The sequence below is a fragment of the Macaca fascicularis genome, chromosome 13 (assembly GCF_037993035.2).
Source record: "Macaca fascicularis isolate 582-1 chromosome 13, T2T-MFA8v1.1".
In the NCBI taxonomy this organism is placed as follows: domain Eukaryota; kingdom Metazoa; phylum Chordata; class Mammalia; order Primates; family Cercopithecidae; genus Macaca; species Macaca fascicularis.
In genome coordinates, this window is record NC_088387.1 from 78,681,468 (window position 1) to 78,698,376 (window position 16,909).

General features: G+C 39.5%; 1 protein-coding gene across 15 annotated transcripts in view; it reads left to right on the plus strand.

The window, feature by feature from the left end:
- THADA (THADA armadillo repeat containing) overlaps positions 1 to 16,909 on the plus strand; it is a 358,465-nt gene that overhangs the window by 220,197 nt on the left and 121,359 nt on the right. Inside the window, exon 31 of one of the 15 annotated variants that reach the window (XM_074011891.1) lies at positions 5,972 to 6,399. The exons of 13 other annotated variants lie outside the window; for them this stretch is intronic. In XM_074011891.1, coding sequence (XP_073867992.1) covers positions 5,972 to 6,079 — 108 coding nt within the window. In that variant the 3' untranslated portion in view covers positions 6,080 to 6,399. Of the gene's footprint in view, positions 1 to 54; positions 1,476 to 5,971; positions 6,400 to 16,909 lie in introns of those variants that run through there. One more of the 15 variants, XM_074011892.1, reaches the window with a different exon arrangement.

Sequence of the window (16,909 nt, forward strand, 5' to 3'; positions counted from 1 at the left end):
CAAAAGTTTTTAGAAATCTGGCCAAATCGCCAAATAATTACTTTCCTCTTTCAGGCCAAGAGGCAAACCCTAAGTTTGCATTCTGATTCTCCTCATTAACTGATGATATGGGAAGGATTCAGTGCTATTCAGGTAGGCTTTAAGACATGGAGTTTTTTTTAACTGGGTGGTGGCTTTACTGATTAATCAGTAAGGTTTTAATTGAGTTTCAATTAAATGCTCAATACTTTGCTAATTAAGCACTGAATAGATATAAAGCACTATAAATTCTTCACTGGGATCTTACAGCATGGCTGGGGAGACACAACCAACAAACCTGAAATAGAAACGTTGGAGTACAAAAATCACATAGTGTTAATTTTAAGTCCAAATTAATTTTCAGTCCATACTCACAGCATGACTGGAGGATATAGAAATTTCATGACTGAATTCTGAAGAGTTACATCATTTGCCTTTATGTCTTCAGATCTCTGGTTGTTAGGGCACTGACAAAAACAGGAAGATTTTATAGGCTGTCAGTGTTTCCCAGCCTTACCTGACAGGAGAGTTACTTGGGGCACTGATGAGGATATGGATTCCCAAGTGCCTGTCCTGGAGGTTTTGGTCATGAAGGCCTGAGGTAGGACCCCAGAATCTGCCTTCTTAATGAGCAACCTAGCTGATTCTTGTGATCAGACAAATTTGAACAATACTGGTTTAAGTGTGCAAGAGAGGGACATAATGTACAAAACCTAGTTAATATGAGAGATAAGTTATTGTTTTCAGATCTAAAGGATAAAAAGGTGTATCCCCCAAGTGATAGATACTGTATGTCACAAAGTAATCTGCTTTTGAGATTAAAGGACCATGACGAGCCCTAAGAAGACCCTGAAATTTCTAAGCTCAAATATTTAATGGACAAAAAGTGTTCTGGATTTCATTTTATCACTTGTTCTACTCTAGGAAGGGTGCTCCTGGTCATTCATGTGGAGAAGTGGGCAGGGAGACATGAGTAAGGAGGACACGTTTGAAATAGCTCGTGGTATTAGCTTGGCAGACACAACAGGAGACTCTTCCAAGTTTAAAGGGCAGCTGGCGAGACTGCTCAAAGGCAGGAGTGAAGGAAGCAGGAGACTGAGCAATTTAGTAACACAATGTTTTGTGGTCAAGATCAAGGGGCATGAAGTAAGAGTTGTGGGAAACGGGGGCAGAGATAACAATAATAATTGTAATTGCACATGATATATCTTATGAAGATCAAGTAGGTCATCAGTACGTGTAAACTCTTGGGCCTCATGACATTCTCATCCTAAAAGATAGGGGCAGGGTGGTGGTACTACTTCAGTTTCACAGCTGGAAAGCTACTGTTAAGAGAGGTGTCATTGCTATAGACAGTGAACTAGAGAAAAAAGTCAGAGAATTTGAGCCAATAGGTTTTCTGACTTGTGATGTTAGGTTGGATAGATGTTGGGGGACTGGAGAAGAGAAAAAAAGAACTATGTTGAGTTGAGGTGGTGAGTCTAATTGTTAAATTTTAAGTGGGTTTCAGTATAGGTAAATTAAAAGGAAGTTATCAACAGATTTAAAAAATGGTGTGGGCCGAGCACAGTGACTCATGCCTTTAACCCTGGCAGCACTTTGGGAGCCTGAGACAAGAGGATCACTTGAGGCCAGGAGTTCCAGACCAACCTGGGAAACATAGACCCTGTCTCTACAAAAAAAAAAAAAAAAAAATTAGCCAGGCATGGTGGCACACACCTGCAGTTCCAGCTACTGGGGAGGCTGAGGTGGGAGGATCACTTGAATCCAGAAGATCAAGGCTGCAGTGAGCTGTGATCACACCACTGCACTCCAGCCTCGGCAACAGAGCAAGACCCTCTTTCAAAAACAAAAAGTGGTATGGAGTGGAGCTGATGAAGATAAGGGGCTAAAGAGGTTGAGAGGGCTTTTAGCTTTGAGCAAGGATAAACTAGATTTGTATGGCAAGTAAAGTTGATGGTTCAGCACAAGTATATGATATTTTATATGAACTTTTGTACCTCCTTAAGATGACTGATAGATGACACACTGATAATTATTATCTACATCCTAACCATATCTTTAATGATAAGCCTACTTTTTAAAGAGTCTGCAATGGAGAAGGTTTTTAAAAAATTAAACTTTGCCTAGGATTTTGGTCTATAGGCTTTTTTCTTTTCAACATAATAGTAGAGAGACTGGAAAAGAAGTGAACTTTAGAAAAGCGGGAAAGTAGGTCTTTACCATCCCAGTGTTGCAACGTCACTTGATAATTGTTCCTCTCCCCACAGTTACTACAGTCTTGTAGCTTGCCTCTAATGATAGACTTTGCTATTTCAAACCAGCACCTGTTGCTAGATTTTTGTTTTTTGTTTTGGTAAAGGATTAAAAGAAGTCAAAATGGATTTTTCAGAACATTTAATTAATGCAGACTCACAACACCAGTTGGTAATGTTAGGTAAATGTGTAGTTCACCCACAAGGCTTTTTAACTACAGGAAGAATCCTGTAGTCAGAAAATTCAAAACATGCCCCCAAAATCTTATTGAATACAGTATACAATATTGAATAATACTGACTTGAATGCAGGGAATTTTTAATTAAAATTTTTTTAATTGTGATAAAAGACACATATCATAAAATTTACTATCTTAACCATTTTTAAGTGCACAGTTTAGTAATGTTGTGTGGTCACATTGTTGTGCAGCCAGTCTCCAGAACTTTTTCATCTTGCAGAACTGAAACTCTATACCCATTAAACAACACTGCCCTATTTCTCCTTTCCCTCAGCCCCTAGCAACTACCATTCTATTCCTTGTGTCTATAAGTTTGACTACTTTTGATACCTCATGTAAGGAAAATCATATAGTATTTATCTTTTTGTGACTGGCTTCACTTTGCATTATGTTTCAAGGTTCATCTGTGTTGTGGCATATGTCAGAATTTTTAATGCTGAATAATATTCCTTTGCATGATATACCACATTTTGTTTATTCATCTGTCAATGAACTTTTGGTTTACTTCCACCTTTGGCTATTGTGAATAATGCTGCTGTGAACATGGCTGTACAAATATCTCTTTGAAACCCTACTTTCAATTCTTTGGGATATATCCCTATATGTAGTATTGCAGGGTTACTTGGTAATCTATTTTTAATGCTTTGAGGAGCTACCATACTATTTTCCATAAAAATATAGGGAATCTTGATTTCTTGTTTCACTTAGATGGCAACTTCATTGGGAACCTTGCTGGTTGGCTTCTTGGCCTCAGTTTCCTCCGATATTAAGAAATATTATACATAAACTTTTGCTTTCCTATTTATATTCCTCCACTGTGTTTTGGCTACCTACTCCTCTCTTCCTCATCTTCATATGTCGATCCTTTTGAAGGAGTTAAATCTACTTTTTTCACTGAATTGTTTTTAAGATCTGAGAAATTGGAGATTGGAGATCCAGGTGATCACAGATCACTCTGACCTCTTAATCTGTGACCTCTTCCTGTGAAAACTCCACATTCTTCAGACAGCTTTTTCTTCTTCACTCCACCTTACTTAGATCTTTCATTGACTGAATCCCTATGCATCTGTGTAACAGTTTATTAGACAGTAATTTTTATTGGTCAGTATTTTACTTTTTAAGTGAAATTAATTTCATTTCATTGCACATAGAACCCATTTAACTTGCTAAATATGTGCCAAGTTAAGAAATGAAAGAGAGAGAAACTATTAGCAATTCAAATGTTGACTTTTTCTCAATAAGGACGTGCCCTGCAGTGAACAGTGAAATGGTGTCCCACTGTTTAGTGGGGACACAAAGGTACTGTCTCTTTAGTATCTCTGTGCTGAACATAATTCAAGGGTCATTTTTTACTTTACACAATATTCACCTTAGTCACTTGCTTTAGACCCTGCTCCCACATATTATATGTTATTGCCTCAAATCATAAGCTTCTAGGAAGTCGAGATTGTCTCCCTTGCACCCCTCATTAGTTTAGGAGACAGTGTCTTCCCATCTGAGCAATTGTAAACTCTTAATTTTACCCCCTGGCCTATGCACAGTCCTGGCCTTTCCATCTTCAGCAAATGAGACTACCATTCACCCAGTTTCTCAAGAGGAACCTCGGGATCAAGGAACCCACCTTTTTTTTTAAACTTGCTTTCTAATCTACTGATATCATCAACTTCTGTACCCTTATTCTCTACACTGCTATACTTGTGCAAGCCAGCCTCATCTTTTGCTTGGACAACTGCATTTGCCTCATATCTGGCCTGTCTGCATATGTTGTTTGTGCGTGTGTGTGTGTGTGTGTGTGTGTGTGTGTGTGTGTGTGTGTGTGAGGGTCTTGCTCTGTCGCCTGGGCTGGAGTGCAGTGGCGCGATCTCAGCTCGCTGCAGCCTCCACCTCCCAGGTTCAAGCAGTTCTCCCACCTCAGTCTCCCAAGTAGCAGGGACTAAAGGCTCCTGCCACCACGCCTTACTGATTTTTGCAGTTTTAGTAGAGACGGGGTTTCACTGTGTTGTCCACGCTGGTCTCAAACTCCTGGCCTCAAGTGATCTGCCTGCCTCAGCCTCCCAAAGTGCAGGGATTATAGGTGTGAGCCACCAAGTCTACATATATTCTTGCTCCCTTCAATTTATACTCTATATAGGGAGAAGGACCTTTTAAAAAAACAGATGAGGCCAGGCGCAGTGGCTCACGCCTGTAATCCCAACACTGTGGGAGGCCGAGGCAGGTGGATCACCTGAGGTCAGGAGTTCAAAACCAGCTTGGCCAACATGGTGAAACCCCGTCTCTACTAAAAATACAAAATTAGCCAGGCACGGTGGTGCATGCCTATAATCCTGGCTACTCAGGAGGCGGAGGTTACAGTAAGCCAGGATCGCGCCACTGCACTCCAGCCTGGGCAACAAGAGTGAAACTCCATCTCAAAAAAAAAAAAAAAGATGAGATTCACTTAATTCCCTACTTAAAACCCATTAGTCATTTACCATCATAATTAAAATAATCTAAATCTCTAACAGTTGCTTATAAGCACCAAAATGACCTGACCCAGCCTACCTCTCCAACCTCATCTCATACTGCTTTCCTCCTTTCATTCATCCCTAACTCCATGGACCTTCCTCTAATAACCAGACCTTGTCCTGCCCCAGGGCCTTGATATGTGCTGTTCATTTTGCTTGGAAGGCACATAAGCAGATGTCAACAAGTATTTGCTGAATGAATAAACAAGTCAGGCGCGTCATAAGCACGTAGACTGTACTGTCATCTCCCAGAAGTAAATAGAGTACATGATGTCAGTGTATATAATAGAACGCCTAGTGCAATCATTCTCCATTGTGAGTCATTTTTCCCCACGAGGGCATTGGCAGTGTCTGAAAATACTGTTGGTTGTCACTATTGGTGGTGTGCTGTTAGCATAAGATGGATAGCGGCTAAGGGCTAGGAAACATCCTGTAGCATGCAGGACAGCCCCCACAACAAAGAATTATCTGACAACAAAGAAATAACATTTGGGGAATGTTAGTAGTGCTGGGGTTGAAAAATCGTTTTAGAGTAATACATTTGAGTTAGGAGAAGTCAATTTTAATAGCACTGCTGGCCCTTCAGGTCTATCATATTACATAAACAGCTTTTTAAATTTTTTTATTTTCTATTTTATTTTCTTTTATTTTTGAGACAAGGTCTGGTCCTGTTGCCCAGGCTGGAGTGCAGTAGCAGATCTTGGCTCACTGCATCCTTTGCCTCCCCAGCTCAAGCCATCCTCCCTCCTCAGCCTCCCTAGCACCTGGAACTACAGGTGCACACCATCACACCCATATAATTTTTTGTAATTTTGGTAGATAACAGGGTTTCACCATGTTGCCCAGGCTGGTCTCGAACTTGTGAGCTCAAGCAATCTGCCCTCCTTGGCCTCTCAAAGTCCTGGAATTACAGGTGTGAGCCACCACACCTGGCCTAATTTTTTTATTTTTACAGGGAGAAGATCTTGCTCCGTCTACCAGGCTGGAGTGCAGTGGTGCCATCATGGCTCACTACAGCTTTGAACTCCTGGGCACAAGCGATCCTCCCACCTCAGCCTCCTGAGTGGCTGGCTTATTTAAATACTAGAATGAATCCTTGTGTTTGGAGACTACTTTCTCATCCTCAGGAACTGTATGTTATTTCCATAAGGGTGAATGCCCCTGCTCCACAGACTTATGAACTAAACTTCTCCTATTGGTGGGTATCCTGCTCACTTCCTCATAATGCTAAGCTGAACTCAGTCTTTCCATTTGTTTTTCCAATAATAAAAATGACCAGTGATAACCAAAGTTGAAGACATCCCTCTGGATCAGATGAGAAATCTCCCTCTTTCTCTTCTGCCACTTCAAAGGCTTTTGAATAAACAGTTTTCATAGGCCGGGTGCGGTGGCTCAAGCCTGTAATCCCAGCACTTTGGGAGGCCGAGACGGGCGGATCATGAGGTCAGGAGATCGAGACCATCCTGGCTAACACGGTGAAACCCCATCTCTACTAAAAAAAAACACGAAAAACTAGCTGGGCGAGGTGGCGGGCGCCTGTAGTCCCAGCTACTTGGGAGGCTGAGGCAGGAGAATGGCGTGAACCTGGGAGGCGGAGCTTGCAGTGAGCTGAGATCCGGCCACTGCACTCCAGCCTGGGCGACAGAGCGAGACTCTGTCTCAAAAAAAAAAAAAAAAACAGTTTTCATGATAGCCAGGAAACCGCCTGTTATGGAGATATGATTCATTCTATATAGAGTTCACCATTAATTTCAAGAAGATTGGGATAAACTACAGTCATGCATCACATAACAGTGTTTCAGTCAACCACAGACTGCACATGTGACAGTGGTCCCATAAGATTATAATGGAGTTAAAAAATTTTTATTGCCTGTAGCACAATGCATTACTCATGTGTTTGTGGTGATGCTGGTGTAAACAACCTGCTCCGCTGCCAGTCAAATAAAAGTATAGCACATATAATTATATATAACACATAATACTCAATAATGGCAATGAATGACTATGTTACTGGTTTATGTATTTACTGTGCTTTTTATTGTTACTTTAGAGTATATTCCTGCTTTAGGCATTATTATCATAGGAGGTGACTACCTAAAAATTGTTAACTGTAAAACAGTCTCAGGGATTGTGGCTATATACGGTGACTGCTCCATGTGTGTTACTGCCTCTGAAGACTTTCCAGTGAACCAAGATGTGGAAGTGGAAGATGGTGATTTTGATGATCCTGACCCTGTGTAGGCCTGGGCTAATGTGTGTGTTTGTGTCTTAGTTTTTAGCAAAAAAGTTAAAAAAAGTAAAAACATAAAATTTAAAATAGAAAAAATAGGAAAAAGCTTATAAAATAAGGATATAAAGAAATTATTTTTTATAGCTATGCAAGTATTTGCGTTTTAAGCTGTTACTACAAAACAAACAGTTTTTAAAAATTTAAAGTTGATAAAGTAAAAATGTTAACAGCAAACTAAGGTTAATGTATTATTGAAGAAAATTTTTAAAATCCATTTAGGGCAGCCTACGTGTACAGTATTTGTAAAGTCTACGGTGGTGTACAATGATGTCCTAGGCCTTCACATTTACTCAACACTCACTCACTCACTGACTCACCCAGAGCAACTTCTAGTCCTGAAAGCTCCACTCATGATGAGTGCTCCAAACAGGTGCACCATTTGAAATATTTTATATTAATAGCATATTTTTACCATACCTTTTCTCTGTTTAGATATACAAATACTTACCATTGTGTTACAGTTGTCTACAGTATTCAGTACAGTAATGTGATGAAAGCACCTCACAACACATTTCTCAGAATGTATGCCCGTCATTAAATAATATGTGACTGTGTTATATTGCCTTTTCTTGTAAATAAAAAATTAGGGAATTTTAAACACATGCACACATAATTCATACCCTTTGAAGCAGGACTGCAAATGTAAGATCACAATGCTTCATTATATAAACATCCAGGTATCTATTTTGTGAGACTAATACACACAGGAAAAACACTTTGCTTCCTTTGAATAAGGTAAAAGCAAACTGGCCAGATTCACCCAGGAAATGACCTACGTTGGGAGCTAAAGTATTTGTTCAAGTGTTACCTGATTTGGGTCATTTGGGAAATACTAAAGAAAATAAGAATGTGCTTTCTTAGCGTATTTTAAAGAGTTTTCCTCTCTCAGAGCAGTCCAAAGGGGCTAGAAATTATACCTCTGGATATGTGAATTTATGGAACAGTCTCAGTTGGAAAGAATATCAAGAATAAACCTCTTGAGGGTCATAACTAATAGAGTTAATACCTTCAAGGGTCAGCACATTATTTTTTTCTAAGACACTGAGTGGTACAACTTATTCTTAGATGTACATCACAAATGCAGAAAATTTAACGTATGATAAAAATGGCAACCTTGATAACAAATACTGTATTTCTTTTTTTTTTTTTTTTTTTTTTTTTTGAGACGGAGTCTCGCTGTGTCACCCAGGCTGGAGTGCAGTGGCCAGATCTCAGCTCACTGCAAGCTCTGCCTCCCGGGTTTTTACGCCATTCTCCTGCCTCAGCCTCCCGAGTAGCCGGGACTACAGGCGCCCGCCACCTCGCCCGGCTAGTTTTTTGTATTTTTTAGTAGAGACGGGGTTTCACCGTGTTAGCCAGGATGGTCTCGAACTCCTGACCTCGTGATCCGCCCGTCTCGGCCTCCCAAAGTGCTGGGATTACAGGCTTGAGCCACCGCGCCCGGCCAAATACTGTATTTCTTAAAGCACCTGAGGGATAATCATTATTTATCCTTGCCATATATTTGTCATTGTGATGAGCTGTAGTAAGATGATTCATCAGAAAGCACAGATTCTGGGACAATCATCACAGACCACTAAGAAAAATGCTGCTATGAAACAACACTGCCAAAGGCAGAAGTCCAGTGGTCTAAGAGTGACTAATTTTTTAAAGAGAAATTACAAAGCACTTTGTGTATCAGTTATCTTTTAGACTTCATGGCAGCCTCATGAGATGTGAGAGGAGTTGTATTATTAGCTTTGTTTTATAGATGAGGAACTTAGGGCTCAAAAAGATTAAATAATTTTCTAAGGCTACCAGCTACGTCTTGACTACAAAGCCTGTAATATTATAGTAGGCCAGGGTTTCTCAGCCTCAGCACAACTGACATTTTGGGCTGGATTCTTGGTTTTAAGAAGTAGTCCTGTGCCGTGTAGGATGTTTAGCAGCATCCCTGGCCTCTGTCTACTGGTAACACTCCCTTTCAGTTGTGGTAGATGCTGGTAGTACCCCCTTTCAGTTGTGACAACTAAAAATGTTCTAGATACTGTCAGGTGTCTCCTGGGGATGAACTCATTCCACATATAGAACTCCTAACCTGAGGACTAAAGTATCAGTCTAGTATCAATATGAGTCTAGTGGGCACCAAGAGAAATATCCTATTGTCCCATTGTCCTCAGTCCCAATAATTGACTGAAAGGGCTTGTTTATATGGAAAATCCGTAACAACTTCTCTTTGAACTTTCCCAAACAATCCTCATAGCCTTCCAGCAATATAGTGAAAGGGAACGGCCAAAATGGTTTATGGACAGATGAGTGGGTGACTGGTTGCTTAGAGAGAGTCATTGTTTCATTCAGCTATTGACTCAACAAATAAACTTAACAGTTCCTGGGAATGGTTTCATAGTGGCATCAGTGTTTGAGCTGAAGTAGGTTTAGAAGGAAGATTATTAGTTTCCTCAAGGTGAGCTTGGGGAAAGATTAATTCATGTAAATAACCTGACATGTCAGTAGGCTAGGACTTAAAAGGCTGGTGGCCCATGACACAAACATATTCCAGTCTTGAGGACTTACAGTCATTGGTCATCTTACTTTGCATGCCAAACTATTTGCAAGCAGTCTTGCTGTTTACTTTCACTGTTGAGTTAACTATTGCCTTACAAGTACTGTTTATCTCAACCCATATGGTAATTGCCTTAAATTTAAAATCAAATCAACAAACGTTTGCACTCCAGCAAGGCTCTGTAAGAGATAAAACGACATGGTTTACATAAAAAGATAAATAGCAATTAAGATAACATATCCTAGGTGCCAAATGAGTGGTTCAGATAAGTGCTATGGCATGAGAGGATGGAACGATTGCCGTGACCTGGAATTGTCAGGGAGAACTTTGCAAAGGGAATTGGTGAGCTGAGCCTAAATGGATGTGTAGCAATAATATGAAATCTTTGTAATAGACTGAGAATTGAACTTTGATTAATTTGCCCAGCACACCATGTTAGAAGGTACCTTTTAGGTTGGTTATTTTAATACCACCTACATCTCATTATCTTGAAGTATATCTAATAATAGAAAAAAAAATGCCTGTTAGAGCTGGGGACAGTAGCACATGCCTGTAGTCCCAACTACTTGGGAAGCTGAGGAAGGAGGATCCCTTGAGCCTAGGAGTTTGAGTCCGGCCTGGGCAACAAAGGGAGATGCCATTTCTTAAAAAGAAAAAAAAAAAAATCCAGTTAGCAGCTTATCCATGACGATTGTCCAGAGTTTATTGTCAGATCAACCAAGAAAATGCCTAAGAGTAAAGGGGTTGTTTGTTTGTTTGTTGTTTTTTTGTTGTTTGAGACTCGCTCTGTCACCTAGGCTGGACTGCAGTGTCGTAATCTCGGCTTACTGCAACCTCCACCTCCCAGGTTCAAGCAATTCTTCTTCCTCAGCCTCTCAAATAGCTGGGATTACAGGCGCCCGCCACCACGCCTGGCTAATTTTTGTATTTTTAGTAGAGACGAGATTTCGCCATGTTGACCAGGCTGGTCTCGAACTCCTGACCTCAAGTGATCCGCCCACCTTAGCCTCCCAGAGTCCTGACATTACAGGTGTGAGCCACTGCACCAAGCCATAAAAACGTTTTTTGATGACTCTCAGGGATCCAAGGAGGATCATAAGGACTGATATCACGGGCCCCTTGGCTCAGTTAGATCTCACAGAATCACCATTCTCTGAACAAAGGTGCCATCTTAGGAAACAGGGCTCAAGATTTGGAGAGGCCTTACTGAATCCTTTCTCTATGATTTTGGATATTACACATAATTGCAGGAGTGTGGGAGGCATAGTTATCAATAAGGGCTACAGAGGCTTTTGCTTAAGACACTGCCTGGTTTATTCCACAAACCCCAGCTGTCTAGTAGACTTTAATAATTATGCATAAAATGGATGCAACAGATGTTCCTGGACCTCACTGCTGGAGGTTTTGAGTGGCAAATGAACAAACAAACTAGATGGAGGGGGAAGGGCAGCCACCCAAATCTCCATTCCTAGGGGCTTAGAGGAATCATTTTTTCCCTTCCTCCATGTGAAAATATAAACAGCCACTTTGTAAACAGTTGTCACTTTTTGACTTTTAAAGATTCACAGTCTTCCTTTTGTTTACTTTGATGACCTTTGAAATAAGCTGCAACCAAAAGAGGGAAAAAAAATTCCATCTTTATTTTTCTAAAAGAGGAGTCTGTCTGTTCCCACATTGCATTGGAAGCCAGCAAACTCCTGAGGCTGGCTTCAGCCCAGGCTCAGGTTTGTGGGGCCTTTAGGTACAGTTAAGTCCAGTTGCCTCAAGCCCCTTCACTGGGCAGCTCAGAGTAACGTGCATTACCAGATGCTGGATGCCAAGCAGTTTTTGTAAGCCAATCTCTTTTTACAAGGCAAATTTTATAGCCACTCTAAAATCTGGAAAATGCAAATTAATATAACTTTACATTTCCTTTGGCCTCGTTTGCTGAAGAGGCAACATTGGAGATACAATTGGGGCTCTTAAGAAGGCTGCCAACTATCTCCCCCATGAACAGCCTTCTCTGCCCTCAGTGAGTTTCTCCTGTGACCTGCTTTTCCAGCCACACTGGGCACAGAACTGAAAAGTCAAAGGAAGAGACCAGAGAGGAGGAGCCTTGGGAATGCCAAAGTTTCTTTTCTTTGATTTCTCTCTCAGTGAAAATACCACACAGCCACCTGTCCCAATAATTAGTATGTGACTTTTCATATTGAGTAGGGAGTTAGAGAATATATGACCAAAAAAAGAATATATTTTAGCTTTTATTGTTTCTGACTCTAAAAGTAATATGCTTTGTGGTGATAGGACAGTCATGTATCTTGATTTTGGTAGTGGTTGTACAAATTCATATATGGGATAAAATGGCACCCTCCTCCCCCACCAAATGGATGCATGTAGAAAATGGTGACAGCTGAATCAGGTATGCAGTCTGGTTAATAATAATGTACCTATGTCTGTTTTCTGATTCTGATCTAGAACTATAGTTATATAAGGTATCACCATTAGGGGAAGCTGAGTGAAAGGTACACTGACTCTGCTGGCTTTGCAATTTGCTATGAGTCTACAATTTCAAAACTTGAAAAAAATTGAAAAGTAATGCATTTCTACTGTAAAGCTTTCTAAATTACAGAAGTATACAACATTGAATGTAAAAACCTCATTCCCCCATTGTTAACAACCTGGCATTAATAAAAATGGGATCATAGTATTTTTGTAGCTTCCTTTTTCACTTTACAGTATGACTTGGAGAAATTTCCAGTTGCGTCTATATAAACCTACAACTTCTTTATAATGGCTGTACAGTTTGGCTATACATGACAGGATATATGTAGGACTATCCCTTACTCTTTTCAACTGGTCCTGTATTGGTTGTTTCTAAATTTTCCTATTCCATACAACCAGTGCTGCTGAAGATGATCCTTGAACATCTATACCTTTGCCCATATCTGTTTGTCTGTAAAATAAACTCCTAGAAGTGGGCATTGCAAAATTAAAGAAAGCACATGTCTTCCATTTTGATAGCAAATGCTGGACTTTCAAGTTGTGGCTTTGCCCAACTCCATTGGGTACCATTTGCATAGAATATGTTATGTATACAACATGACTCTGCTGGTTACCCTCCAAAAAGGTTGTGACAATTTATACTTCCACCAGTGATGACTGAGAGTGTCTTATTTTCTTGTCCATCTATCAATTGCGTCTTACTTTAAAAAAAAAAAAAAATTGTGTGCCAAATACATAGGTTAAAAAAAAACCCTCATTGTTTTATTACACTTCTTTAAACACTAATGAAATTAAACATTTTCTGATACATTTATTGGCTATTTGTATTTCATCTGTGAATTGTTTATGTTCTTTGCTAAATATTTGCAGTTCCCAAAGTATGTGGCAAGGCATGGGATATCTTCAATTTTAGGGAGAAGCACAGTGACACTTGCCATCTGTCAGACATTATGTGGAATTACTAGCACAAAGTAATTTATAGTTTTTAACATTAGCTCATACTACATTCCTTTTGATGATGCTGTATCTTTGCAAAGTTGAGCATTTGGTAGTTGCTGTGATAAAAAAGCAAGTGCTCTGAGAAAATCTATGTGGAACAGGAATGAGTGGTGGAGTCCAAGTCGGGGAAGCCATACAGTATCCAATAGGCACATGCATCCCATTAGTGAGTAATTGTGGCTTTTTAAGTATGAAAGGAAAATATTTTTTCTTTCAACTTCTGTTTATTTTTTCACACAGCCACGAAGTTATTAAGGCATAAATACTTATTGGATTGTTTGGACCTAACTACTTAATAAATGGAACTCTTAGCTATTTCTTTTGGCCTTAGGGTACCCTGAAAAAATTAGTGAGGTACTAAAGGTGCTTTGAATTGAGAAAGTTTGAGAATCCCTGCCATATTTCATTCAGTTACTTTCGTTTTTGTTATTGATTTGCAAGTTTTGTTCCTTAGGGGAATTAGCAGATATTTTACCCCTGGTTTCCCTTTACTTTTGAATCTTCATATTAGTTTTTGCTATATGAAAGTTTTCAGTTTTTATGTTGACATATTTATACATCTTATTTTCCCCTATTCATGGCTTTTTATTATTTTAAAAAACATTTTTACCTGATGATTATAAAACATGATACAGAACATATTTCATTCCCTTCTAGCATTTTTATAGTTTCTTTTTTACATTTGATTATTTTCTACATCTGGAATTTATCTTAGTTTAAGGCTTTAGATAGGAATCCAACTATATCATTTCCTAAAGGACTGGTTGATTGTCTTAATACTATTTATTGAATGAATTAATCTTTTCACTACTGCTTAAATGTACTTTTATAATCCACTTACTTTCCATGTGCAGAATTTCTAATGAGTTTGTTTCTAGGCCTTCTGTTCTGTATTTCTCTTATAGCACTTAACTGTTTTCTACCTTAAATTTCAGTATGTACATCTAACTTTCTGCACTACATCATAAGCTCTTCCTATATTGGTTATTTTTGTGTCCTATACACTAAGCTATTTTATCTTTCCCTTCTACCCTCCCTCACTAAATATTTTTCACATTTTTATATTATAGAAATTTTTAGATATACACAAATAATATAATGGATCCCCATGTATCCATCACTCAGCTTCAAACAGTTATCAATCAATGACTAATTTTGTTTCATTTATGCCACTATCAGTTCCTCTTCTCCTGTATTGCCTTAAAATTAACTGTGTCTACAATGGGGAAGGGATAGTTTTTTCAGTAAATGGTGCTGGGAAAACTGGATTTCCACATGCAAAAGAATGACATTGGACCCTTATACTGTACACAAAAGTCAACTCAAAATAGATAAAAGATATAAACGTAAGACCTAAGACATAAAACTCTAAGAAGAAAACACAGGGGAAACCTTGACATCGGCCTTGGCAATGATTTCTTGACTGTCACACCAGAAGGTCGGGCTACAAAAGCAAATATGGATAAAAGGACGATATCAAATTAAAAAGCTTCTGCAAGCAAAGGAAACAATAAACAAGATGAAAAGGCAGCCTATAATTATCTTACCTCAGTTAAAATGATTTTTAACCAAGAGACAGGCAATAATGAATGCTGGCAAAGATATGGAGAAAGGGGAACCTTTGTACACTGTTGGTGGGAATGTAAATTAGTACAATCACTGTGGAGAACAGTTTGGAGGTTCCTCAAAAAGCAAAACTAGAATACCATATGATCCAGCAATCCCACTATTAGGTATATACTCAAAAGAAAGGAAATCAATATATCAAAGAGATGTCTGCACTCTCTTGTTTATTACAGCACTGTTCATAATAGCCAAGATTTAGAATCAACCCAAGGCCTAAGTGTCCATCAGCAGATGAATGGTGTATTAGTTTGTTCTCACGCTGCTAATAAAGACATACCCATGACTGGGTAATTTTAAAGGAAAGAGGTTTAATTGACTCACAGTTCAGCATGGCTGAGGAGACCTCAGGAAACTTAACAGTCATGGCGGAAAAGGAAGCAAACACGTCATTCTTTACCCACAGTGGCAGCAAGGAGAAGTGCCGAGCAAAGGGGGGGAAAAACCCTTGTAAAGCCATCAGATCTCGTGAGAACTCATTCTCTATCATGAGAACAGCATGAGGATAACCACCCCCATGATCCAATTACCTCCTTCTGGGTCCCTCCCTCAATACATAGGTTTATGGGAACTACAAGTTGAGATTTGGGTAGGGACACAACCAAACCATATCAAATGGTAAAGAAAACATAGTCCGTATACACAGTGCAGTACTGTTCAGCCATAAAAAAGAATGAGAGCCTGTCATTTGCAAAAATATAGGTAGAACTGGAGGTTCCATGCTAAGTGAAATAAATCAGGCACAGAAAGACAAATTTCACGTTTTCACTCATTTGTAGGAGCCAAAAATTAAAACAATTGAACTCCTGGAGAGAGAGAGTAAAATGTTTATCAGAGGCTGGGGAGGAAAGGAATGGGGGATAGTTAATGGGTACAAAAATACAGTTAGATAGAATGAATAATATCTAGTATTTGATAACACAATAGGGTAACTACAGTCAACAATAATTTATTGTACATTTAAAAATAAAAGAATATAATTGGAATGTTCATAACACAAAGAAATGATAAATGGTTAGTACACATCATATGCCTCTATCAAAGTATCTTATGTACCCTATAAATATATACACCTACCATATACCCATAAGAAATTAAAAAATAAAATGTGGCCAGGCGTGGTGGCTCATGCCTGTAATCCCAGCACTTTAAGAGGCCGAGGCTGATGGATCACTTGAGGTCAGGAGTTCAAGACCAGCCTGGTCAACATGGCAAAACCCTATCTCTACTAAAAATGTAAAAATTGGCCGGGCGCAGTGGCTCCCTCACGCCTGTAATCCCAGCACTTTGGGAGGCCGAGGTGGGCAGATCACGAGGTCAGGAGATTGAGACCAGCCTGGCTAATAACGGTGAAACCCCATCTCTACTAAAAATACAAAAAATTAGCTGAGCATGGTGGCAGGCGCCTGTAGTCCCAACTACACAGGAGGCTGAGGCAGAATGGCGTGAACCCGGGAGGCGGAGCTTGCAGTCAGCCGAGAATGCACCACTGCACTCCAGCCTGGGCGACAGAGCAAGACTCTGTCTCAAAAAAAAAAATTAGCCAGGCTTGGTGGCCCATGCTTGTAGTCCCAGCTACTTGGGAGGCTGAGGCAGGAGAATCGCTTGAACCTGGGAGGCAGAGGTTACAGTGAGCCAAGATTGTGCCACCACACTCCAGCATGGGCGACAGAGCAAGACTCCATCTCAGTAAATAAATAAACAAATAAATAAAATGTGAAAAAAGGCAACCTACAGATTGGGGAAAAGTATTTGCAAGCCATATATCAGATAAGGGGTTATTATCTAAGATTTATGAGTAATTCATAAACTCATTTGCAAGAAAATATATAACCCAATTTAAAAACGGGCAACGAACTTGAATGCCCATCTCTTTTATATCTCAAAAAAGATGACATGAAAATGGCCAACAGGTATATAAAATAGTGCTCAACATCACCAATCATTTGATTTGCATT